General features: G+C 43.3%; 1 protein-coding gene across 6 annotated transcripts in view; it reads right to left on the bottom strand.

The window, feature by feature from the left end:
* OBSL1 (obscurin like cytoskeletal adaptor 1) overlaps positions 1-25,129 on the bottom strand; it is a 66,930-nt gene that overhangs the window by 8,585 nt on the left and 33,216 nt on the right. For 4 of the 6 annotated variants that reach the window (XR_013228202.1, XM_077320819.1, XM_077320818.1 and 1 more), the window contains 7 exons: positions 18,470-18,745; positions 16,593-16,868; positions 14,014-14,289; positions 5,408-5,683; positions 2,053-2,319; positions 1,475-1,744; positions 206-472 (listed from right to left, as the gene is read on the bottom strand). Coding sequence is in view for 5 of the 6 variants with exons in the window: in XM_077320819.1 (XP_077176934.1) it covers positions 206-472; positions 1,475-1,744; positions 2,053-2,319; positions 5,408-5,683; positions 14,014-14,289; positions 16,593-16,868; positions 18,470-18,745 (1,908 nt within the window). In the remaining variant the exon portion in view is untranslated. The remainder of the gene's footprint in view (positions 1-205; positions 473-1,474; positions 1,745-2,052; positions 2,320-5,407; positions 5,684-14,013; positions 14,290-16,592; positions 16,869-18,469; positions 18,746-25,129) is intronic. The other 2 variants (XM_077320820.1, XM_077320822.1) reach the window with 2 other exon arrangements.

Raw genomic sequence — 25,129 nt, forward strand, 5'->3', positions numbered from 1 at the left:
GATCATTCCCTACCTAGTCTGGAAATGGGCACCACATTCTGGCTGGAACCATACAACCTTTTGGGAACTCTTCTTGGGATTTGACATTTAACACCAAGACAGAGCTACCTGCTCTAAATAACAATGAGGGGGTCACAGCTGATGCGAACAGGACTTCCAATCTATAACAGACAGGACAGGAAAGAAACCAGGGGGTGACACGTACGTTCCACATTCAGCCTGGCTTGGGTGCGGTCATGCAGGCTCTCACAACGGTAGGTGCCTCGGTCAGACAGTTCAACGTTGTGGATGGTGAGGGCTCGCTGATGCCCATGAGCCTCCATAGAATACTTGACAGATGGTTGTAGCAGGATGCCCTGCTTCATCCATTGCACTTCAGCGTTTTCCAAACTTAGCTTCACCTCCAAGCGCATGTCCTGCCCTTCCTCAACCACCAAGTCATGCAGGGTCTGTACAAACAGCACCTGAGCCTCTGCAGGAGGAAACATCAAGGGTAAGAGAGCTTGACACAGAAAACACCAAGAACACCTACCGTACCTTTCTCAAGCACAACTCAGTCCATGATCACTGGCTCTCTGTTTGGAGGGAACTCTGGTTTTGTAGACTCCTATAAGCTGACCAGAGCCTCTTGTGGCGCAGTGTGGTAAGGCAGCAGACATGCAGTCTGAAAGCTCAGCCCATGAGGCTGGGAGTTCAATCCCAGCAGCCGGCTCAAGGTTGACTCAGCCATCCATCCTTCCGAGGTTGGTAAAATGAGTACCCAGCTTGCTGGGGGGTAAACAGTAATAACTGGAGAAGGCACTGGCAAATCACCCCATATTGAGTCTGCCATGAAAACGCTGGAGGGCGTCACCCCAAGGGTCAGACATGACCCAGTGCTTGCACAGGGGATACCTTTACCTTTACCCTTTATACGCTGACCATTATGCACAAGGCTAGAAATATTTTATAGGTTTAAAGTCTAAAAGTTGTTTCTGGCTTCAGAATTCAGCATCTTGAGAAGCTTAGCTTTAATTTTAATAAGTACACCAGCAGAGCTACAGGAATAAAGCTTGCATATGCAGTGTGCGGCATTATCTCAGAAGACAAAGGTAGAATCTAAGGAAGACTTCCAGCCTTTCATGTCTAAAGCAGAACACTGAATCATATCAAATTGGCAAATACAGGAAACTGGTTTTAATGAATTATAATTTAGTCAGATCACACAATTTGAATTTTCTTGGTGCAGAATTCAGAATTGAGGTTGGGAGGCGACAGAATAGTCACCGCCCTGCTTTTGACACACGGTAAATCTGGGAGCCCCATCTTGTAGTCTAAGCATTTGGGACTGTGGGTGGTGAAGGCTTGCTGATGTCCATCTGGTTCCACTGAGGACCTGGTGGACTGCCAGAGCAGGATGCCCTCCCCAGCTAGCAGAGATGCCTTTGAGCTTTTCCCAGGTTGTTTCTCTGGTGTTGCCTTGACTCTTCCTTACCTTGTACACTCAGCCTGGCTGTGCTCACCAGGCCTTCTGCATTGACAGTTATGGTGCCACTGTCACTCAACCGACACTGTCGTATCGTGAGGGTATGGCACAACCCATTTCTTGTTGTGGTAAACCGTTCACTGGGTACCACCTCTTGGCCATTCAGGTGCCACTTCAGGGCCACGTTGTCAGGAGACATCACAACTTTGAAGGTAGCATCGTCCCCCTCCAACACGGTTAAGTTGTGCAACTCGGAAATTATCTCCACAAACCTGGGGACTGAGGAAGAAGTGCAGGGTCTGTATTGGACTCCTCATGTTTACCTCATATCCCTGCTTGCACAATTTCCTGCCCGTGCATAACCAGTACCCCTCCCCATAGAATAGTTATAGATTTTATCTAGGCAGGACCTCACATCCTCACCTCCCCATGCCGGCATTGTTCAGGTGTATGAAGGACAGAGCACAGGCATTACCTGCTCTGTGCTAGATCTTCAGTTCTCACATCTGCCACAGCGATGCATAGAGGAATCTGGATATGGGCTATTGGAATCAGAGGATTGTAACTCTAAACACATTAGGACTCACTCTGTACTGTGAGGATAGCCAGGGTGCGGTCATCTTTACTCTCACATGAGTACTCGCCAGCATCCTCAGGCCCCACATGGCTCAGGGTCAAAGAACGCTCTCGGCCCTCTGCTCGAATCTCCAGGCGCTCATTCGGTTCCAGCTCTTGGCCATCCTTCATCCACAATACATCACCCTTGGTTTTGCACAGTTCACACCAAAACAGCACTGAGTCCCCCTGCAGTGCTGACACATCTGAGAGACCCCGGACAAACTTCATTGGCAGCTCTGAGGAGGACAGAGAACAGAGCAGCTGCAGGGAACAAATGCAACTCTAACCAACAGGAGGGGGGAGGGTGTGCCTGGAAATGTGCATGAAGCCTTGATCAGATTGTAACTCAAAGCTTCTTAAGACTCCCAAGAACCTCAATTTCCTTTCTTGCTATGTTTCTAGCCTTTATAACAATAAAGAAAGATTTGAGGATATCTTGGCAAGATTTGCTAATACATCAGAAACTAGAAAGAACTGGAAAAGGATTCCCTGTAATTAAAAGGAAACAAGTTTTGCACTCCCTTCTATTCTTCTTCAGTATCTTGTCCTTGTTTGTTTGTTTTTGCTGCCAAGTCACAGCTGACTTATGGTGACTCCTTATGGGGCTATCAAGTCAAGAGACATTCAGAGATGGTTTGACATCTGGTATTCCCATGCTAAATGTCAGCCAGGGCGAACCTGCTTTGCTTCAAGATCTGACAAGATTAGGCTGGGCTATCCAGGTCAGAGCCTGTCCCTACAAATAGATTAAAGTCAATTCCCTACACTGCTAAACAAATTACAAAATTGAGTCAGCCTACAAATGCACATTATGTGTGCCAGTTGCACAATTTGAAATAGAAAAATTCAACCAATTGGTACAAAAATGTAATATTTTTGGTTATAATTATTCCAATTTATTTTGTAGATATTGCCTTCATATCTATGATGCACAAATATAAATGAAAACGGGTTCCGGATAAACACACATTTTTTTCTTTTTCAATAGCCTGTTTTCAAAGTTGTTTTCTTCCTCAGTGATATTTTATCATATAAATAGTCCCCCAGGATCAGTGTTTCCTGGAGGCATCTTTATTGCTGTGAAAATTTTTGTGTTCATCTGGAACCTGTTTTGGTTTATGTTTGTACATCATAGATATGAAGGCAATATCTAAAAAATAAATTGGAATAATTATAACCAAAAATATTACATTTTTGTACCAGACAATTTATTGAATTTTTCTAGTTTGGATTATTCCATTCGGCCAGCCCTCTTTTGTACGCAGTTGCACAATTTGAGCTCAAAATTGTTCCAAGCCACAAACAAAGTCAAAATGTCAGTTGCTGCATCATACAACAGAAGACATAGCGAAAAGAGATTTTAACCTTCTTGCAGATGGTACAGACTGATTTCAAAGGGGGTGAAAAAGAAACGGAAGGCTTGAAAATCAGTTTCAGCATCTTTACAGCTCAAATCCAGATCTAGACTAAAAAAGGCAGAGATCCATTGAGGGACAAGCCCTCTACTAGAACTTGCTATTATTGTCATAAAAACATGATTAGCTGGCTGGATCAAACCAAAGATCCATCTAGTACTGGTAGCTATTTCACAGGCAGATCTCTCTGGACATTACCACCAAGACATGAAGATGATGACAATTCCTTGTTTGTCTTTTATATTTGATAATTTGGAATCTTTTGCTTTTATGCAACAGATAGATTGGACTTCTGTAACTCTCTCTATGCAGGTCTATCCTTGAGGCTGCTCCAGAAACTCCAACTCGGCTCCTGACGAGCCCCATGGACAGCACATATTGCACCTGCGCTCTCCCAGCTACAGTGACTCCAGATTAGAGACCGAGTCAGAGTAAACAGTATGGGATCCCTATATTTCCAGGACTGCCTTTTCCCCTGTATCCCCCACAGAACATTAAGATGAGGCAGTCTAAATCTGGTTAGGATCCCCAGCCTCAAAGAGATCAAAGAGATAAAACTGGCCTTTTCCGACCAGATCCTGGCCTAATAGAATGCTCTGCCTGAAGAGGTCAGAGCCCTCCGGAACCTTAAACAATTCTGGATATCTGAAAAACTGAGCATTTCTGCCAAGCCAATGGTTGAGGCCAGGCAATAACATCAGGAGATGCTGGCCTTCCTACTTGAAACATCCACAGGACAGGAATACCTCCAAATGTTGATCCACACAGGGAGACAAATATTAGGGGGTGGTTTTTATGAAGGAGTTGCTGTTTTATTGTTTTATTGCCTTTTATGTATTGTTTTTAAAAGGTTAACCATCCTGAGCTAACATGGATGGGGCAGTATGCAAATAAAATATTTATTTATTTATAATTATACATGGAGGAACCACAAAGCTGCTGTAGCTAATAGCCCTTGACAGCTCTCATTGTTGAAAATTCAGGCTCAACACTGCTTCAAGCTTCATTTTCATTAATTTTACAAAATTCTTAAAATTCTTAAATTTATTGAGTTCCAAAATGGCAGATGAGTAAACAAGATAATAAAACAACAATAAAAAGAGACAATGCATTTATATCAAGAACAGCAACATAAATAGCAGCAATAAAATAATGGATCAGGAAATGGAACATAACAGTTATATTATGAGCCCTAGACCACAGTGAGGCCAGGAGCAACTCCAGGCTATGAACTTGGTATTTCAAGGGCAGTGGGATGCCATCTCAGACAAGCTTCCTCCTAAAACAGCCCAGTGGGTGTCCCATCAAAACTACCATGCTGCAGGAAAAGGCATAATCCCTTCACTGTCACATAAGGCAGAAGAAGTCACACAAAATTCTCTTCAACCCATCTTTTAAAGACAAAGCCACCTCATTACCTGCAGTCAAGGCTCCACACCCACTACAAACAGCTAAAGTATATCAAGTCTCGTACAGCAGTGTTCCCCAAGCCCCGGGCCGCAGCCTGGTACCGGGCTGTAGAGCCCTCGGTATCGGGCCGTGGCAAGGGGGAAGGAGGCGTGGGCGCCAGCGCACCACTGGGCTCACCTCCCCCCCCCCCGCGGTGCGGCGCTCGCTGTACTGGGAGCGATCGGCTGCTTTGGTGGCTGAATCGCTCAAGCCTAGGGGAGAGGAAGGCCCAGGGACTGAGGCGGGGAGAAGGAGAGTGACGGACGCAAATGCGCAGGTACGGCAGCTCCGCACCTGTACGTTTGCACCCACTGTTAAGTGCCGCATGGCGAGCGCCACTCTTCCTCTTCCTCCCCGGTCCCCGGACCTCCCTCTCCCTCCCCGGTCCCCGGCATGAAAAAGGTTGGGGACCACTGTTGTAGAGGATTGCCTCCCATGTTCCCCAACAAAGACATCTCACCTTTGACGCTAAGCTCGAAACACATCTGGTCATGATGAGAACGGCATAAATACTCGCCGGCATCAGCCTTGCTCACATTGCTAAGCAGGAGACTGTGTACCCGCCCTTCTCTGCGTAGCTGGCAGTGTTCCCCTGCCACCAAGGCCCCTTGAGGCCCCTCCCAGTTCACCACAGCCAGCTCTTTGGAGACGATTGCCGAGAGCACTGCACTGCCTCCCTCCAGCACCAGCACCTTCTCTGGGTGCTCTGGCTTTGGCACAAACAGCACTAGAGCCTCTGGCAGAAGGAAAGGGAAAAAAGAAAAGATGGTAATGAAGTTGCTTCCATTGACCTCTCCTCCTGCTCATTCTTTTCAATGGTCACTTAGACATAACTACAAATTTCTCACACAGCAACATGAGAAATCCAAATCTGTGTCAGCCCAGATGTCTTGGTCTATGAGTTTCCTCCAATTAGAGAAGATCGTTGTGCTTCTCTTAGACAGACTTAGAGGGGGACTATACAGAGTAAGAGAGATGGGCCCCGACACAGAGCATCTTCCTTTCTGTTCTCTGACACTATTCCTTTGATGTGTAGACAGCTACTCTTAGGGAAACTTCCTTCCGGCCTGACATCTTCTTTCCACACAATGCTTTCTCTTCTCCGTTTTGGCATGTTGAGGGCAGGACATGTTTCCTGCATTTCTATTCATCCTGGATAGTTCGGGGAGGTATATAAATTTAATAATAAAATTTTTAAAATCCACTCTATCCTGTCTACAATGGAGATCCTTACAATAAAGGACTCATGTTAATTTGCAAAAAGGCTTTGCTTGTTATTTTGTTTCTTACCAGCACACACAAGCAGATAGACTTTTGCTGCGTTGTGTGCCTTGAGCACTCTGTTGACCACATAGTTCACAGACAGTACATTGGATCATACTCTGACCAAATATATGCTTCTCCTCTCCTGGTACCTAATGTGCCCCACCAGTCTTTCTAGACTCCCCATCTTTTCCTTGCACTCCTTTTCCGAGTCCACACCACCACCTGCTCCAGTGTAAGTCACGAAGTCAGAAGAGTGTCACACTGAGTGCAGTCTATCAGAAATGGAAGGAGGATGGAGGAGAGGACAAGGCCAATGCCAAGGGCTTCTCTCATGGCACTGTCTGAGGCCCTGTGGATTCATGCAGCAGGAGAGGGTGGTCACCACCACTGACTGCAGTGGGAGGATCAAATTTTTGAATGCTCCTCTACAGAAAACAAAAAATTCTCCCAGAAAGCAGAAATCTAACACAACTCAAATCCTACTTTCACTAGCATTTTTCTAGTTCTTTGGTTAATATGTATGTGGTGAAGGAAGATCCCAAATGTATTATATTCTTGGACTTCCAAAAGGCTTTTGACAAGGCACCTCACCAAAGACTCCTGAGTGAGTTTAGAGTCATGGGATAGGAGCCTTTTCCTTTCATGGATTAAAAACCGATTAAACAGGCAGCAGAGGGAGGAATAAATGGACAGTTCTTGCAGTGGAGGGATGTGAGCAGCAGAGTCCCACAAGGATCAGAGCTATTGAATTTGTTCATAAATGATTTGAAGGGGGTGAATGGTGCAGTAGTCAATAGATGAACTCAAATTATTCAGGATGATGATGAAAAACAAGGTGAATTGTAAAGATCTATTAAAACTGTGTGAGCCTCTTGTGGTGCAGAGTGGTAAGGCAGCAGACATGCAGTCCCAGCAGCCAGTTCAGTCCCAGCAGCCAGCTCAAGGTTGACTCAACCTTCCATCCTTCCGAGGTCAGTAAAATGAGTACCCAGCTTGCTGGGGGGTAAACGGTAATGACTGAGGAAGGCACTGGCAAACTACCCCGTATTCAGTCTGCCATGAAAACGCTAGAGGGCATCACTCCAAGGGTCAGACATGACTTGGTGCTTGCACAGGGGATACCTTTACCTTTATTATTAGGTGCATAAATATTTGTCAAAATGAGATCCTTTCCATATAATAGCTGAATCTTGAGCATAATGAATTGGCCTTCTGGATCTTGAATTAAGACATAAGCTTTGATATTTGGATTAAGAATTGAGTCTGCCATGAAAACGCTAGAGGGTCAGACATGTCTTGGTGCTTGCACAGGGGATACCTTTAGCTTTACTATTAAAACTGTGTGAGTAGATTACAATATGGTAAATTAAGTTCAATCGGTGTAAAAGGTGATGTACATTGGAACAAAAAAATAATTACTTTAAATATAGGCTGATGCGTTTTACACAGGCTGAGGCTTGGAAAAGATCTTGTGGTTACAGTGGATAGTCCTATGAAAATGTAAATTCAGTGGGGGCAGGGAAGATGGCAGAGTAGTTGGTTTGTCTTTGACAAGCTCTCACACCAGGAGGGGGCCGATCGCGGCTGTGGTTGGCAGGACAAGGGGAGACACACTACTCTCTCCCACTTTCTCTTCCAGTAGTCTTCCCAGAGGTGCTGGAGGCCTCTAATAGATCTGTGGAAGCTCCAACTTGGATCACAAGACTTCTGAGCATGGGGTCCAGATGCTGTCGACTACCATTTTTTCATTTTTATTTTCTCTTTCTTTCTCTCTTTATATTTTTCTACCTTTTATAATATGTGGAATATTCCCTCCGTTAAAGATTTAAATAAATATAGAAGAGCCACGTCTATAAAGGGCTTACACCAATGAAGAACGAACCACCTGGTCAGATTGGATCAGGACATTGCAATACTTCAAGCCAATTTCTAACAAGAGCATAGAGAGAAAGCACGTCATCACAGACCATAAAGAACCATCCAAGACAACACGGAAAAGTTGGATCACATAAAGAACGTGTGACCAGAAGTAGTCGGATATAGAGTCTCTTGAGCGTTTGGGATAGAGAGACGGGAAGAGTGATTTGGGTGCCTTATACGTTGATCTGTTTTCTTTGTACGGTACACTAGCTGCCTGGGATTACAAATAAGGGTGAAAACTGAACTCATACCGACTGAAGTAATTTTTTCAGGGTTATTTTTGTTGCCTTTCTTTGATCCCCTCATACTGCAGATTACAAACCAATGCAGCATTTTAAAGCTACTGTTAGGCAGGTGCTGGGAGCAACACTGAAAACAATGGGTCCTGATATCAGTCTATCAGACTTCTAGTACTCCAGGCAAGGTTCAGAGAACAGAGGCAGTGAACTATACTGGCTATCATAATATACCCATTATAAATCAAATCTACTAGATAGATCTACATGTTATGGAAATAAGAATCATATGTTAGAATTTAATATTATTTAGATACGTTTCAGATGAACTTTAGAGGTGACTTATGAAAACTAAATGAAATAGCAAAAAATAGCAACTTTAATTCTGGTTTAACAGGAAGAAGGTTGTATTTTAATTGATTTGAGACCAAAATCTTATTGTCAGTGGCATTATTTAAATATATTATAGATGATTTGCTGAGTGATCCATGGAAACTAAATGATCTTTTGATTATTTTGATCATAATTGATTGTTGATGTATTTTATGAAATTATATTTTTGAATTGTAATGAAGTGAGAAAAGCTAAGAAGTGAAAAACTTGTTGAAGGCAATACATTCATGTCAGTTAAATTAAGGCATTTTTAAAAATCACCAAAAAGGAAAAGTATAATGGAATTACTGTTTCACTGGAGAGAAAAAACAGGAAATGGCACATGCAAAACAAACTACAAGGAAAAAATTTGGTGAAGGAGTAGACACTGCACAAATTTTTACATAATAAAGAAATGAGCATGCTTACTGAAGGACTATATTGCAGATATAAGACAAGAAGTAATAGACTCCAAAAAAAAATGTCAGAGTAAATTGACGATTTGAAGAAATCGGTGGATTCTAGTACTAAACAAATTGATGCAGGTCATAATAAAGTTCAGAAAATGGAATCTGATGTGACAGAGTTAAAAGACTGGAAAACAACAGCAGAAGAAAAATGTGAAGTCCTAAAAACCCAAACAAGGACAAGAAACCTAGGACGCAAGGGCATTGTTGAAGATTTTGGTAAACAAGATTTACAACAAGCACTTAGAGGTCATTGCAAGAATATCTCTCAGATGATGATATTAAAATTGATAAGGCATACAGAATTTTTTTCCAAAGCAGCAGTATGTAAGAAACAACCAAGAGATGTTTTGGTAAGGTTTGACAGCAAGCTGGTAAGAGATTCTGTGCTTCAAGAGAACCGTACCTGTCTTACTTAAAATCTTAGAAAAAGAAGTAAAGATATTTCAAGATCTTCTGAGTGACATTTTGCACAAAAGAGCTCAATTTCACTTTTTATGCCAAATATACAAAAAGAGATCAGATATTTTTGGAAGATACCCTTTGCTTTAGAAGTAATACTGCCCACTGGAAGACGGTCTGTCAAAACACTCCAGCAAGCACAGGAATTAGCTGATCAACTTTCACAGGAGACACAGAGACAATCACCACAAGTGCAGCAACAGCTTTCACCTCAAGCTTCACAGCCGGACATATCAGGCTCTGGGTAAGATCCTATCAGTAAATATTAATGGACTAAATGCACCAGCTAAGAGAACAAAAAATTGTAATCAGCTAAAAAAAATCTCAAGCTGATATTATTTGTTTACAAGAAACCCACATTAAAAATGTGAGTTAGATATTAAAAGGGTAGGGAAAGCTTTTGTGGGTTTGGCCACGGTTAAAAAAAGAGAGTAGTATTAGTATACCTACTTAATCCAAACATCAAAGCTTATGTCTTAATTCAAGATCCAGAAGGCCAATTCATTATGCTCAAGATTCAGCTATTATATAGAAAGGATCTCATTTTGACAAATATTTATGCACCTAATAATAAAGGTAAAGGTAAAGGTATCCCCTGTGCAAGCACCAAGACATGTCTGAACCTTGGGGTGATGCCCTCTAGCGTTTTCATGGCAGACTCAATACGGGGTGGTTTGCCAGTGCCTTCCCCAGTCATTGCCGTTTACCCCCCAGCAAGCTGAGTCAACCTTGAGCCGGCTGCTGGGATTGAACTCCCAGCCTCATGGGCAAAGCTTTCAGACAGCTGTCTTACCACTCTGCGCCACAAGAGGCTCTTGCACCTAATAATACTAAAGATAAATTTTATGATGACTTTTTTCAAAAGCATGTTGAAGTAATTGATGCAGATTGTTCTGATCGGAGACTTGAATGCTGTTCTGAACCTGATTTTTGACAAGTCACATAAAAAACAAGGAGCTAAGTTACCAAAGATCTAATTTTCATCAGCTATCACTGGTTGATGTCCAGAGAGAATTAAATCCACAGAAAAGACAATATACTTTTTATTCACAACACACAGGTCCTATTCAAGGATTGATCAATGCTGACTTTGTAAATCACTAATTCCAAGAGTGGCAAACATGGAAATACTATCAAATATATATGCTGATCACAACCTGCTGGAATTAGAATTAAACTATCAAAGAATAGAGTTAAGAAGATGGAGGATGAATGATCATATTTTTGAGGATAAACAGAGACTGGAGAAATGTCAAGTAGACTTATAAGAATTTTTTCACATTAATCAAACACCTGATCTGAAAATAGTAAAGCTTATATGAGAGGGATATTAATCAGACAAAATGCCATGATAAAAAGAAAAAAATACAAGAATTAAAAATGCTTCAGGATTAATTACAGTGATTAGAAGAACAACATCAGGCAAGACAATCCAAACACATTTGGAAACAAATTAAGGTCATAAGATTGACGAGATGAGGAAATAAATTTTTTTGAACATGCGGATAAACTGAGATGGTGGCTGGCCTACAAGCTGCAAAAAAAAAAAAAAATTCAGAAAAAAATCTATTTTGTGATTGAGCCATAAAGGAGCCAAATATTCCTCTGAAAAGGACATTCAAGAGAGCTTCGTTAGCTTTTTTTAAAGCTTATATTATTCAGAGAATAAAGGAGGCAACCTAGAAGAGGAATTGGGATATTTGAAGAGCATTCCTATAAAGAAATTCATGGAAGAACATTGCTGAATCGTAAAGCAAAATGATGCAATAGTTGCTATGAAACCTCACAAGGCACCAAGACTAGATGGATTATCAGCTGAATATTATAAAAGAATGGTACATGTTGCAACACCACTATTACACCAACTAATTAATAAAATAATGAAAACACCAGAAAGGCTAATTCCTGAATCATGGGAACAAGTGTCAATTGCTCTCATATATAAGGAAGGGACAGATTCATGTCTACCACAATCAAACCGATCTGATTACTGAATTGGACTATACAATTTTTGTAAAAAAAATTGGGCTGATCCTGCATTGAGCAGGGGGCTGGACTAGATGGCCTGTATGGCCCCTTCCAACTATATGATTCTGTGATTCTGTAAAAATCTTAGTGGAAAGACTTAAGAGATGTAAAGGTGATGCTGTACATCTGGACCAAACTGGTTTTATACCAAAAAGGCAAATGAAAAATAACATTTGCTTAGTACTAAATGCAATGGGGCACGTACATGTGTGTTTTTTGTGTTCCTTGATGCAGAAAAAGCATTTGATAATGCTGATTGGAAATTTCTACAAGCAACTTTACAAATTATGGGCTGAGGAGACATGTTTTTGAAACTAATATGACAAATATATTCAAAACCGGAAGCTAGAATCTTGGTTAATGGAATGCTTACATGTGAAAAAAATCAGATAATGAAGGGTACTAGACAAGGTTGTCCATTATCTCCTTTATTATTATTTCTAGTTTTGGAAACAATAGCAACAAAAAATTAGACATACAACAGAACTCCCTGCGTTATATGTTAAAGAAGAGGAGTTTAAGATGAGAAGTTATGCTGATGATGTTGTTTTCATTTTGACTAATCCTGAAAGATCACTCCCACGGTTATTAGATACCTTGAAAGACTTTGGTCAATATGCAGGGGACAAAATAAATAGAGAAAAGACTAAAATAATAGTGATAGGGGCTTCAGAACAATTATTGAAGGATCTAAAGAAAAGAACCAGTCAATCTGGAAAAAATTAAATACTTGAGATTAGTCTTAGACAAGGACCTCAAAAATCTATTTGAAAACAACTATATGTCATTATAAAAGAAAATACAGGAAGACCTGCAAAGATGGTAAAAATTTAATTTTTCTTGGTTCGCCAGAATGGTAACTGTTAAAATGAACATGTTACCCAAGTTTAATTTTTTTATTACATGTGATTCCATTGGAAATTAAGGAAAAGACTACATAAATGGCAAAGCCTTATAAATAAATTTATATGGAATAACAGAAGACTGAGAATAGGGCTCAAAATCCTTCAGGACGACAAGAAAAGAGGTGGGCAAGGTGTTCCAAATTTAAAATTATATCTTCATGTTGTAGTACTACTATGGTTAACAGACTGGATTATGGACCCGACCTCAAGAGATTTTATATTTGAGAAGTTTGGTTTAGAAGGCCTACACATAATATCAAGAAAAAAGTTGACCTTAATTATTCCATGACTATAGCAAATATCTGGAAAAATACAAAAGGAGAATAACATTTAATTCATCTTTGTTGAAATCTCCAATAGAGGCTTACTTTTATAAAGCTCAACAGAAAAGAATTGGCTGTTTTAAGTATAAGGATCTACTGACTACTACGGTAAAAATAAAAAGTTGTGATACACATAATGAGGAAGGGATAGATATACATTGATTTCAATGTCTACAGGTGACAATGAAATTCAAGGCCAAGTTCCAACATCAGGCAAACTCCAGACCATTCCTAATTGAGTTTGAAAAAATTATATTTCAAGCTAAACCCCATTTACAGGGACAAGTATATAAGCTTTGTGGTGGAATTTTAAGAACATTTGGAAATTCTGTGTAAAAATTCACAGTATTTTAGAAGCAATGTTGAATATTAAATTTCCAATGTATCCTGATCATATGTTATTAAGTGTAATGCCAGAAATTATTCCTCGAAAGGCGGAAGTTTTTTTCTTCCATGCAACCACCATGGCAAGAATAGTGACAGCACAGATTTGGAAACAACAGGAAATACCAAAGATATCAGACTGGTTAGATAAGCAGAGGAATTTAAAGAACAATGGCATTTCTACACAGGCAGACAGTAAACAAATATATTATTTGAATAAGGGAGGGAATAATTTCATATGGTATTAGTTTGTGATGTATTCTTTTTATTTTCTTCTTTTTTTTCTTTCTTACCTTATTTCTTACAACAAACAATAAAAGTTGGTACAGAGAAAGAAAAAAAAAGAAAATGTCAATTCAGTAAGCAGGAGTACCAAAACTGGCAAGCTCCAAGCTGGGGATGGTTAGGAAAAGGACTGAAAACAAAACTGTCAGATATTGTAATGCCCTTGTATAGCGGGCTCTACTTACGTACTTATAAGGGCAGGTTGGGCTAAAACCATTGTCTCTGATGTGCAGGTGATTCACTTGAGAGAGTATTCTATGTATAGGAGCATTTAAAAGCAGTATCCTCACACCTGCTGTCTCTGAAGTGGTGCTATCCATTCTAGGATTCTCCTATCATATTTTGCAGGTCAGTATGTGGAATTGGCCTGGAATGACATACCTGGCTTGGGAGGCTGAGCATGGGGGACTCATCTTACCTCGCACACACACTGTGAAATGCACTTCATCATCTCCAATATCGCAGCTATAAATGCCACTGTCGCCTGGCTCAGCTTGCCTGATGGTGAGGCTGCGCACCAATCCGTCATTACTAATTACCACTCGTGGCCCTGGATAAAGTGGCCGCATGTTCTTCAGCCAATGGACCGGAGATTTCTCTTGTGAGAGTCGGGCCACCAGCATCACATTCTCTCCTTCCTGGACTTCTAAAGGCACCTGGGCATCATTTTTATTCACTATGCACACCGGAGGTGCTGAAAGAAAAGAGAGCGTTGGCAGGGTGTTTCTGATCATCTCTACAGCCAGGGACAGAACTTGCATTAGGCAGGGTGCCGTAGGCAGCAGGTTCCGGACTACCATTAAAGGGAAGCAAAATTTTCTTTAAAGCTATTTTTAAAAGGCTTTATGTAAATTACAGCCACGACCAGGAGATTTCTTCCTCAAACAATTACTTGGTGGTGTCATTTAGGGACAGACATGACTGCCTGGTACAAATTTAGTACCTCCATATGTAATTTCCTGCAATTAATTATTAACATTTTATACACAGCCGTTGCTGCAGTAAGAGAAGATCCTCCTAGTCACGCAGCCAAGCTCTTTGATAGCAAATTATTATCATTATCATTCTACTTTTATAATCAGAGGGAGGGGCGGAAGAGGTGCCACAGATTTTCAGCCTCAGACATTGAAATGTCTGGGCTCATCTCTTCACATAAGCACAAGATGTTATGGTGGTGCAGCATTCAATAGAAAAAGAACCCAGCTTTATTTCACAATAAATAAATTGCTTGCAGGATTCCCCCCCCCCCATTATGGCAGGAAAGATAGGATTGAAAATATGTGGATATTACAGTTGCCAAGTCCACCCTGACCACCAGCAGGGGCTGGGTAGGGTGGTCAGAACCAGGTTGGGAAAGTCCTGGAGATTGGGGATGGAGCCTGAGGAGGACAGCAACCTCAGTGGGGTACAATGCCACAGAGTTCACCCTCCAAAGCAGCACTTTTATCCATGGGAATTGATCTCTGCAGTCTGGAGATGAGCTGCAATTCTAGAGGATCCCCAGGCCCCACCTGGAGGCCGGCCTCCCCAGTGTTTGCAGGTAAATTATAATCTAGAGCAGAGTTGGGTGAGTCTGAAAGGCCATAGGGGGGAAGACTTCATAGTTGTGCAGAGTTGCTCTTTGTCCTCCTTGTAGCTTGCAGGAATAAAATAAACCATGCGAAACAAGCAAATGTAAGCAAGTTCCTTTAATTTGCTCAATAAAGACAGACTGCAAAATTCTGCTGTGCTTGGTGAAAATCTGCATCACCTTGAAAAAGAAATAATTTGTTTGTTTGTGAAATGCCATTTAGGGGATTATGCTGTAAAAGAGTCCATATTACACATTACAGGTTAGCATCATCACAGCAAGGTTGCTAGTGACTGAGGGCAGTGCCTAACTGCTCCAGTCACAGCAGGAGGGCGGAATGCAAGATGAGGAATGAAGCTAAATGCTTGGCCCAAGAAGGGATTCGCAGACACATCAGAAGCATGTGCAGCACCTTCGGTTTATTCCTCTCCGCCCCAAAAGGGCACAATGCCCAGTCCCAGATTCTGGAAAGGACACTGCCAAAGCCTGCTGGCATCCCAACTTGTTGGCAGAGGCCCCTGGGATCTTTCCCTGCCTCCCTTTGAGGCACCTGTCCAGATAGGGGCAGCCCCTGCCAATTCCTTCCCTCACCCCTTCTCCGGTCAACAAGGTCTCCCTCTTCCTCTCCGCGAGGGCGGTGCTTGTTGGCAGAAAGCACCAGAGTTGTGGCGCCTAGGACTCAGCCAGTGCTAAACTTAATCCTCACATGGGCTGCCTGATCAGAACATAGCTCCAGCTTCCCATAATAAACGCCCAAATGTGGCCCACAAACATTGGAGTCAACATTTACTGCAGAATGGCCTTTTACTTTAACCTGCAACTTTGATTTACTGCTGTTAATGCTTATTATGATAAAACATTCTTAGCATTTATATAACACTTTAAAGTGTGCTGAGTATTTCACACCCTTCATCTTAGTTACTTTAATGAAATGGGATTTATCTATTTCCACTGGGCAGGCAGGGGGCTGAGGATGAGAGAGACTGGCTTGCCATTAAGCCACTTAATGAGTCTGTGCCTAAGGAGATGCTTGAATCAGGAACTGTCTTGTCTTACATTCTTAGCCATTTGTATGACAACACTTTTTCACCTACAGAGCTAAGCAAGAGGAAGGAGAGCTGTTTTTTTGTACCCCACTTTTTACAACCTGAAGGAGAAGCAAAGTGGCTTACAATCACCCACCCCTCCTCTCCCCACAATAGTAACTCTGTGGGGTGGGTGAAGCTGAGAAAACACTCAGAGAACTGTGACTGGCCCAAGATCACCCAGCTGGCTGCATGTGGAGGAGAGAGGATCCAACTTATTTCTCCAGATTAGAGGCCACCACTCTTCTGCTACACCAAGCAATATTCCTGATAAGCCCCACAGTCTGGCCTGCTCTTAATGTTAACCTTAGCCTGCCAATCAGCTCTCTGAGTATGTCTCACCCGCAATTTCCACGGTGGCCACCATCCAGTCAGTGCCTGCATCACAGACATAGGAACCGGAGTCTTCTGGTTTGGTCCCAACGATGGTGAGTTGCCGGTGTGTTCCATGAGCTTCAATACGAAGACGCTTGCTGGGCACCAGCACCTCTCCGTTCCTTCTCCAGTGCACAGCAGCACTAGGCAGGGACACTTGGCAAGTCAAAACCAGAGCATCTCCAGCTGCCAGAGAGTGGTGTTCTGGCACCCCCATGTTTCCCACAATGGAGATGGGGGGTTCTTAAGACACACAGAGGAAAAGAGAGAGTTGTCATAATAATGCAAAGCAGGGCTAGAGCACAACGCCCACTACCACTGTTGGATACTCACAAAGACCTCAAATGCTGAACACAAAATGACCCAAGCATGCAGAGGGACTAGATAATGCCAAGGAACACCTACAAAAGCAGGCAGTGGCAGCAGAACGTTGCTCTTTTACCCCAGCAAGCAAAAGGCCAGACCCATCATGCTTCACAAGGCATGCCTAGGTTCTGCAGGTGGGGGGAGAGAGAGACTCTTTAAATGGGCATGTCCCATAAAGCTCAGCAGCAGGACATTTGCACAAATCTTGCTTCAGAGGAAACAGAAGTTCCTTTGCAAAGCCAACGGCAATTTACTCTGGAGCAGCAAGCAGCAGCTTGCTTAGAGATAGCCTAGTACACAGCTGTTCTCACTGCCTGCCTTTCATTGGCTGGTAGGATCCATCACACAAAGCCTCCTTCGGTCAAGCCAGATCGCTGATCCATCTAGCTCAGCATTATCTGATCAGCAGTGGCTTTCCAAGGCCTCAGACAGGGAAAGTACTCTCCAGAACGTTTTTTTAACAGCAGATGGCAGTGACTGAAACTGGGACCACCTGCATGCAAAGCTGGCATGGGGCTCTACTACTGAACCATTGCCCTTTACAAAGGTTTAATGCTGCCAGGTCAAAAGCAGTCTTGAATCCAAGTTCTTGCACACAGAAAGCCTGGGGCTTCAAGAGAAGACAACCTGAAGCAAATTGGGAGGCCCAAGTCATCCAGTGAACTTCAGGGCAGAAAGGGGGATCTGGACCAGTTTTCCCGGGCCTGAATGAAGCTGCCCTGTGCCTCTTTCCTAGGTGGGCTGCTTTTCCAGGCCCCACAGCTACATTCAGCCTGGCAGGGGCTTCCCTCCACACTGCAAAAAAAAAAAATATTGTGCTTTTCTGGCACAACTACTTTCTGCTCAGACAACCCAAGCTCCACATGGGTCAGACTGCAGTTCTGTCAACAGAAGTTAAGAATGGCCCCATGTCCCAAAAAGCAGAACAAATTGTTTTTTAAAAAAGAAACCAGCAAATCCTTGCTGTTCATAATTCAGTTTTTCTTGGTGCAGATTTTTTTTATATAAACACACAAAGCCCTTGCTATAATTAGAAACCCCAACAGAAACAAGATATAGTTCAACTTATCACTCTGGATGATCAAAGGTTATTTGTGTCAAAGGCCCAAGTTAAGTTCTGCTTTTAAAGATAGATGTGTTATAATAGTGGCATTCCGGGTGGATGCTGGATGTGTAATTCCAAGAAGTCTAAGTGCACACATAATAGTTGTCAGAAACGGGAAACAGAGGTAAAACCCTTCTGTTGGAGGCTGGATTTATAAAACATGGCATGCAATGATTGTGAGTAAGTTGACCTTTTGCAAATGTACGTGGGAGGACATATTCATATCAAATCCTTTTTCCCCCATGCGGAATTTAGAATAGTACTGAACCAACTGGAACATTATGCTCTTTCTGTATTAGGAACTGTATTTTCATATGGTAAAAGGAAATTGCTGGTCTTTCCTCCTCCCTCTCCCACCAGGCCCAGGCCTTACCCTCCACTTTGACGTAGAAAATGAGGCTGTCGTCCCCACTGTCACACAGATACTCCCCTGCATCACAGCGCTCCGCTCCAAGGATCACCAGCGAATGGCGTGCCCCGTCCTGCTCCAATCGCACGCGGTCTGTGTCCTGCAGTTTCTCCCCATCCTTGTACCACTTCACCTCCCCTTTAGGGCAAGACAACGTCACTGATAGTACCAGATCCTCTGAAGCCAAGCAGCTGTGATGAGTTTGCAACTCATCACGCCCCACTATCCGCACTGGGGGGTCTGCCAGAAGAAACAGGGAGAGCAGTTAATCTGCTTCTGCTGCAGTCATTGTTTTCCTTTTTAAATGCTTGATCTTCATCACCTTTATCTTCACAGCAACAACACTTTCTTGTTTTACATAATGTAAGTGCCATTTTTTGTTTACTGGCCATGAAATGAATGAGCTCACTCCAGGCAACATGGCTCCATGGAATTAATCATTCCTCTGGAATTCTGAAAAATCCCAGGGGGCTCAAGGTGCCTGTGACATATGACCTGGGGGTAGCATGCTGATTGGACCATCGAGGATCAGTCAGGTTGCCCCCCGTAAGCATAAGTAAAGATCCTGGGCAAAGCAAGGAATGGCACAATGACCTTTCTTTTGCATCCACAGACTGTCATCAGATTGGTGTTTTAAGCCAACAGGCACACAGAATGTTCAAGAAGGTTATGACCAACTGGAATTAATTGGACACAGCAGCTTCACTACATGTGAGATGTAGGACATTTTCACACATAAATAATCTTCAAAACTCTCTCCCACTATTAATGTTAGCTCCATAAAACATATCATGATCACTCATGGGAGGTTCTCACTAGTAGAACGCATGCTTTGCATGCAGAAAGCCCCATCCCTGTGGTCATCTAAATTAGAGAGCAGAAATGAGGGCCTGGGGTCCTGGGCAACAATCACTGCCAGCTTTTAGGCAAAACTGCAGGCCAAGGCATACAATAAACCATCCTTGGATCCAGCTTCACCCTGAGGACTGCCAGTCAGAGACATACTTGCCATTAGCCCCTTGCCAAGGAGTCACTTCCCCGGTCAGCTTTGTGCTTCATGGCACCAGGGGGAGATCAGGGCTTTTAAAAAAAATTGCAGGAAGGGGAGGACTGCATTCCCATGCAATCCCACCTTCCTTCAAAATAAAACCTCTCTGCTGCCCCCCCCCCCCCATGCGGCAGAACCTGTCCACTGTGGCTGTGCCCCCCTGGAGGACACATTTCAGCACTGGAGCAGATCCAGTGAGGACACGGAAAGCTGCAGAGAATGAAACTCCACAGCACTACATTGGCAGTGCCCTGGAATAGCACCCCTGGTGTGGAATCAGCCACAGTGGGGAAATACCCTGAGATTTTGAGAGTGGAGTCTGGGGAGGGGCTGGGGTTTGGGGAAGGGAGCGACCAGCACAAGATACAATGCTATAGAGTCCACCCTCCTGTCCTGATTGCAGACAGAAGTTGTCAAAATATCATTCCAAAGTCCAGATACCAGTTAGACCACACACACAGCTCCAAGTCCAAAGGGAAATACAAAAGCAGAGATCTAGAGCACAGGCCGGGGTCAGAGACAGGGGAATCAATCCAGAATACAAACTACAGGAACAGAAACATATCACTCCCACACCACCACTCCCTTGCTGGCTGCCTTTAAACATCATGCTAAACACTAGCCAGCTGTCTCTGCCCTGCTCCTGCATACTCTGCCCCTCATAACTGCTGTGGAGATGGTGGTGTGTTGCCAACCTGGCACTGCACCGTCTGCCTTGTAGCTCCCTCCTTATCTTCCTCTCACAGTGTTCCCGAGGTTCTGGTGGTGACGGGGGGACTGGCCAGCAGATGACTCTCTGTCGCCAACTCTGGGCTGAGGAGCCATTGGCTGCAGGCCTATGTCTGGCTCCTCAGAGACAGCCTCCTCCTGCAGGGTCTCTGCCACTGGCTGAGGCTGAGGCTCTGCTGGCTGCCTCTTCCTCAGAGGAGTCCTCTGCATCTCTTTGCTCTGTTGGAGTTGGCTGGTCCATGGCACCACTGTTTTATCTAAGGAAACTGATATCTGTGGTCTGGAGATCAATTGTATAAGTGGGAGATCTCCAGGCCCAACCTGGAGGCTGGCAACCCCAATCTGACCACAGCTATGGGCGACAAACTTCTTGTGGGCCTTGAAATCTGTCTCCATCTCAAATACGTTCCTTTCAGGCTGCGTCCTTTGGGACTGCCATGGCTGGTTCTTGCCTACTTGCGTCCTGCAAAAACAAAAACGCAAGAACATCCTATCTCTAGCCTCTGTCTCATCTGTTTGTGTCTTCTAAGAATTGTCTGATAACCAGCTTGCTGCTAAAGCTGAAAACAAAGATTACTGCCAGGACTGTACAGCTCTACCTCAAAGGCAGCGCCATCTAGGGGCCAAATGAGCTCAGGACAGTGCAGGTTTTTCTGTAGTTCCTCGCTCAGCAGCTCACCAACCCATATTAGTTCTGTATAGACCCTCAAGGTATTCAGTGCTAACTATTGCAACTTCTGAAAGGAATGCTCAGTTAGTTCTTCTGAGAATTAAGTATTTTTGCTTTCTCCCCCCAATATACTTCATGCTGAAAAATGTATTACGTTATTCCCAGTTTTTAATTTCCTGACAAGGATGTAAATCCTTTACCTTTGGGAGCCTTAGCCATAAATCCCAGGGGCAAGAGATCTGGCAAAGAGGGAAAGACCCCTATGCATGGTCAACATGGCAGACAAAGTTTCTTCCATAACAGCAATGCTAGCTAAATACTTTCTACAAGATGTACCTTTTAAATTAAACCCTTTCTGTTACTCTTCCTGTTGGCTAGCTGCTGTTGTTTATTACCACGACATCTGGAAACATTCTTGATCCCAGATGGTGTTGCAGGTAAATAAATGCCTGAGGAGAAAATGTGTTCATATCCCACATTTCTTCCACCACAGAAGTTAATGTGAGGTACACCATGAAGTTACGGGAGAGTTTCCTATGCCATCTAGGCACTGACCAAACCCAAACCTGCTTAACTTCAGGAAGGCTAATTCAGGTGGGCAGCCGTGTTGGTCTGAAGTAGCAGAACAAACTAGCTGTAGAAGTGTGAATGCACACAAAGGCTTATATCTTGTCTAAAACCTCTTCGGCCTTAAACTTTGTTCTTCAGGAAAGCAGTTGTGCCTAAGTCATTAAAGTCCCTAACATAAAGAATCACACCTGATTCATGATGCCAGGCCTTTCTTTCCGCCAGAGCAGCCTTTCTCAACATTTTTACTACTGAGATCCCCTGAAACATTCTTCAGGATTCAAGAAACCCCAGAAGTGGTGCAATTGTGCAGAATATGGCTGGGAAACACAGCTGTGTACACGCCTACCTGGGGCCCCTCCCTTTCCTATCCCATCCAGGCCATCATTGGCCATTTTGGAGGAGGGTCAACATGACCATATACGGTCATATCACTCAATTAAATATTTAACATATTTAAAAAATAAATATCAAATTAATTAACTTCCATCCATTTGGGAAACCCTTCCAGGGCTGTCAAGAAACCCCAGGGTTGAGAAGGCCTGCTCTAGATAAATATGAGGAAAATATTTTTCTTGTTTTCCTGTGCATTGGAAGAAGTGAGCTCTGATTTGCAAAATCTCATGCTAGAGTAAACGTTAGACTTTAAGGAGTCACTGAGCTTCTGTTTTGTTGCATCATGAGCCTTTCCTGGGTCCTTGAATCAATGGTGGTGCTGTGGTTTGTTGTGTGATTTCTGCAAATGTGCCTTAAGTGGCACTCAAAAGGGTTCAGAATGTTAATGGCTTTCATGACTGGCTGTTTCCTCAATAGGAACTAATTGGTTGGAGGGCAGCTCTATTTTCCTGAGGACTGGGAAAGGGCCAGTTGTATGTGTAAAAATGCACTATGCAGTTTAGAACAGACAGCTACAGAGATAGAATCAAACAAACTTTGAGACCAATTCCCTCACACCCCAGAGCTGACCTGGGTTGCAGATCTGATGCTCTGTAGGAGTGCCTCTCTGCAGCTACCTGTGCTGTACTTGATATCAGTTAATAAACTAAATGTTTATTAACATTAAGACTCCAGTGCTCTCTTCTCCAAATAGAGTTGCGAGTTCCAGGCTCAGAAATACCTGGAGACTTTGGTGGTAGAGCCAGGGGTAGGCGAGATTTGGGGCAGGGAAGGACCTCAGTGGAGTCTAGTGCTACGGAGTCCACTCTCCAAAGGGAAACTGATCTCTGTCACCTGGAGATGAGCTATAAATCCACAGGATCCTCAGGTCCCACCTTGGGACTGGCATCCCTAAAGGGAACCAAATCCAGAAATACCAGCTGTGGGACTTCTCCTTGTTCAGGGAAGTAGGGAACATGTAATGCTATTCATGATTATCTTGCCCATCCCACCATATAGTGCCAGACACAACAAGCAAATGTTTTCATGCGCTTCCCCCTCCCCCCAAGGTGCCTTCCCCCCAAGGATCAAGTCTGCATGCTCTCTCTTTCCCCTCTTTCCCCCTTTAAGGACACTTGGAGTGACATCCCTTTCCACTGTGGGGGGGCCCTCTGCTCCCAGTCTGGCTGCTGCTGCCACAATTGTACTCTTCTAGGGCCCTGCAAATCCTTAAAGTGGCTCTATTGCTACAGGACCCACAAATCCTTAAACCACTCCTGACCTACCACCTCCCGTTTACTCGCAAATGAGGAGTAGTGGGGTCCGGGTAATCATTATGAACAACATTCATTGTCCTTTCTCAAAATTCCAAAAGTGGATCCCACCACTTGCCCTTATAGCAGTTACGGAGATTGATGTGGCATTTTCCCCACACGACAAAGGTTAAAGTAACTGTTCTGGTCCAAAATAGATTCCAAAATCAAGAGTTGTGTAAGGCCTTTTCTTAGGAGGACCTATTAAATATCCCCAAACCAGGTGTATCTCACCACGCTGTACATACCTTCAAGTTCTCTAGAGCTCTGTTAAGCTACATTGTTTGTCCTAACAACCCTATTCGACTTGAAAACTTGTTTTGCATCCACTGCTATCAAAACCAATCCAGTTATCTACAGAACAGCCTGCTTTCCATTTGAAGAGTACAAAAACAGGCTTCAGTCTATGCTTGAAACTACTTGTTTTCTTCTTCTTTTCTTTTTTTTCTTTTTTTTTGGTGGGGAGGGGGAGGATTCAATATCTAGCTTTGCGAAGAGAAAGCTGCATGTGGTTTTGGGATATTTTGACCTGTCCTGAGCAAAAGGCGTTGTTCAACTTTTAGATTTAGAATGAATATATTTGCAATTTGTAAGCCCTAAAGAGAAAATATAGTCAGAAAGTAGAACTGGACCTCAAAATATTGTAATCCAATGCTTTAGCAATGTAGTCACAGCTGTTCCACTTCTTCCATGTAAGAGAAAAACCCAATAATACTGGGAAGACTGAAGAAAATGGGTCAAACAGCACAGTTAGCACACCAGAACACAAGTCTTCCGAGCAAAGTGGTGCCAGTTTTCTTGCACCTTGTCATAAATACTTCTCACCTCCTCCACATCCTGTATGAAGAAAATCTCCACATTTTTCATGGTTCAGTGCTTATCAGGAATAAAGAGCATCACATCCCACTAGGCAGCTGCTGCCTACGTAATAATATTTCAGAGCAACAGGACCTTGAGGGGTTGAAACAGCCCCCAACGTCAGTCACAGAGCCTGCCTTCTGCCCTGAGGGTGAATCTGCAGCACCCCAATCTCCCCTGGGAACTAATCCCACATCATTGAGATCTCAAGATTAGCCACAAAGGTTTGATCAGGTGGGCAATAGTACCACCCTCATTTTTAAGTAGCCATTAGGGCCAGCATTTCCACCCATGTTGCTTCTGTTGGGGAGTTAATGCCCATGATGCTTCCTAACTTATTTGATTCTATGCCTTCTTTGATGTACAATGCAGCAGCAGCACCAGCCTGTCCCTCCTTATCCTGCCTATAGAGCTTATACCCAGGAATGACTGTATTCCAGAGGTTTTCCCTATTCTACCGTGTTTTTGACATCCCAACTATATCTAAATTGCCATTTAACAGCAAGCAATCCAGCTCCCCCATCTTGGCTTGAACAGTTCTAGCACCAGCATACAAGCACCTATAACCCTCTTCAGTAACCCTCACCTCTCTCAGCCCCTTAGTTGGCCCTCAGTTCCCATTGTGCCCTCACTCCCCTATTCTATTACTCTCCTATCAATATTCCCCTGAGTGTAGATGTGTTCATAACTCTGTAAGAGTTCATGTGCATGTTCTTTGACCCTGAATGTGGAACAAACCTCTTCCCAAAGCCTCAGCTCTGGAGCATGTGCTCAACTTCCAAACACAAATCTTGTCACCCCCTCATGTTGTTGATGCACATCTCCAGCAACAGCAGTCTCTGAAACCTCAGGGAATGGAAGAAATAAGCAGCACAAGAAGTAAAGAACTGACAACATTCCATTCTATAGGGAATGTTGTAGGGCTAATTAGGCAGAGAGCCCTGCCCAACTGTAGGGCTCTCTGAGAAACTCCAATATGTTTGTGGTTCATGCAAGAACTTACACACTTGCAAACTAGCTCAAGGTTGCAGCAACAAGCATTGGTAGGCAATGAATGACACACC

Source organism: Paroedura picta, chromosome 2 (genome assembly GCF_049243985.1).
Source record: "Paroedura picta isolate Pp20150507F chromosome 2, Ppicta_v3.0, whole genome shotgun sequence".
In the NCBI taxonomy this organism is placed as follows: domain Eukaryota; kingdom Metazoa; phylum Chordata; class Lepidosauria; order Squamata; family Gekkonidae; genus Paroedura; species Paroedura picta.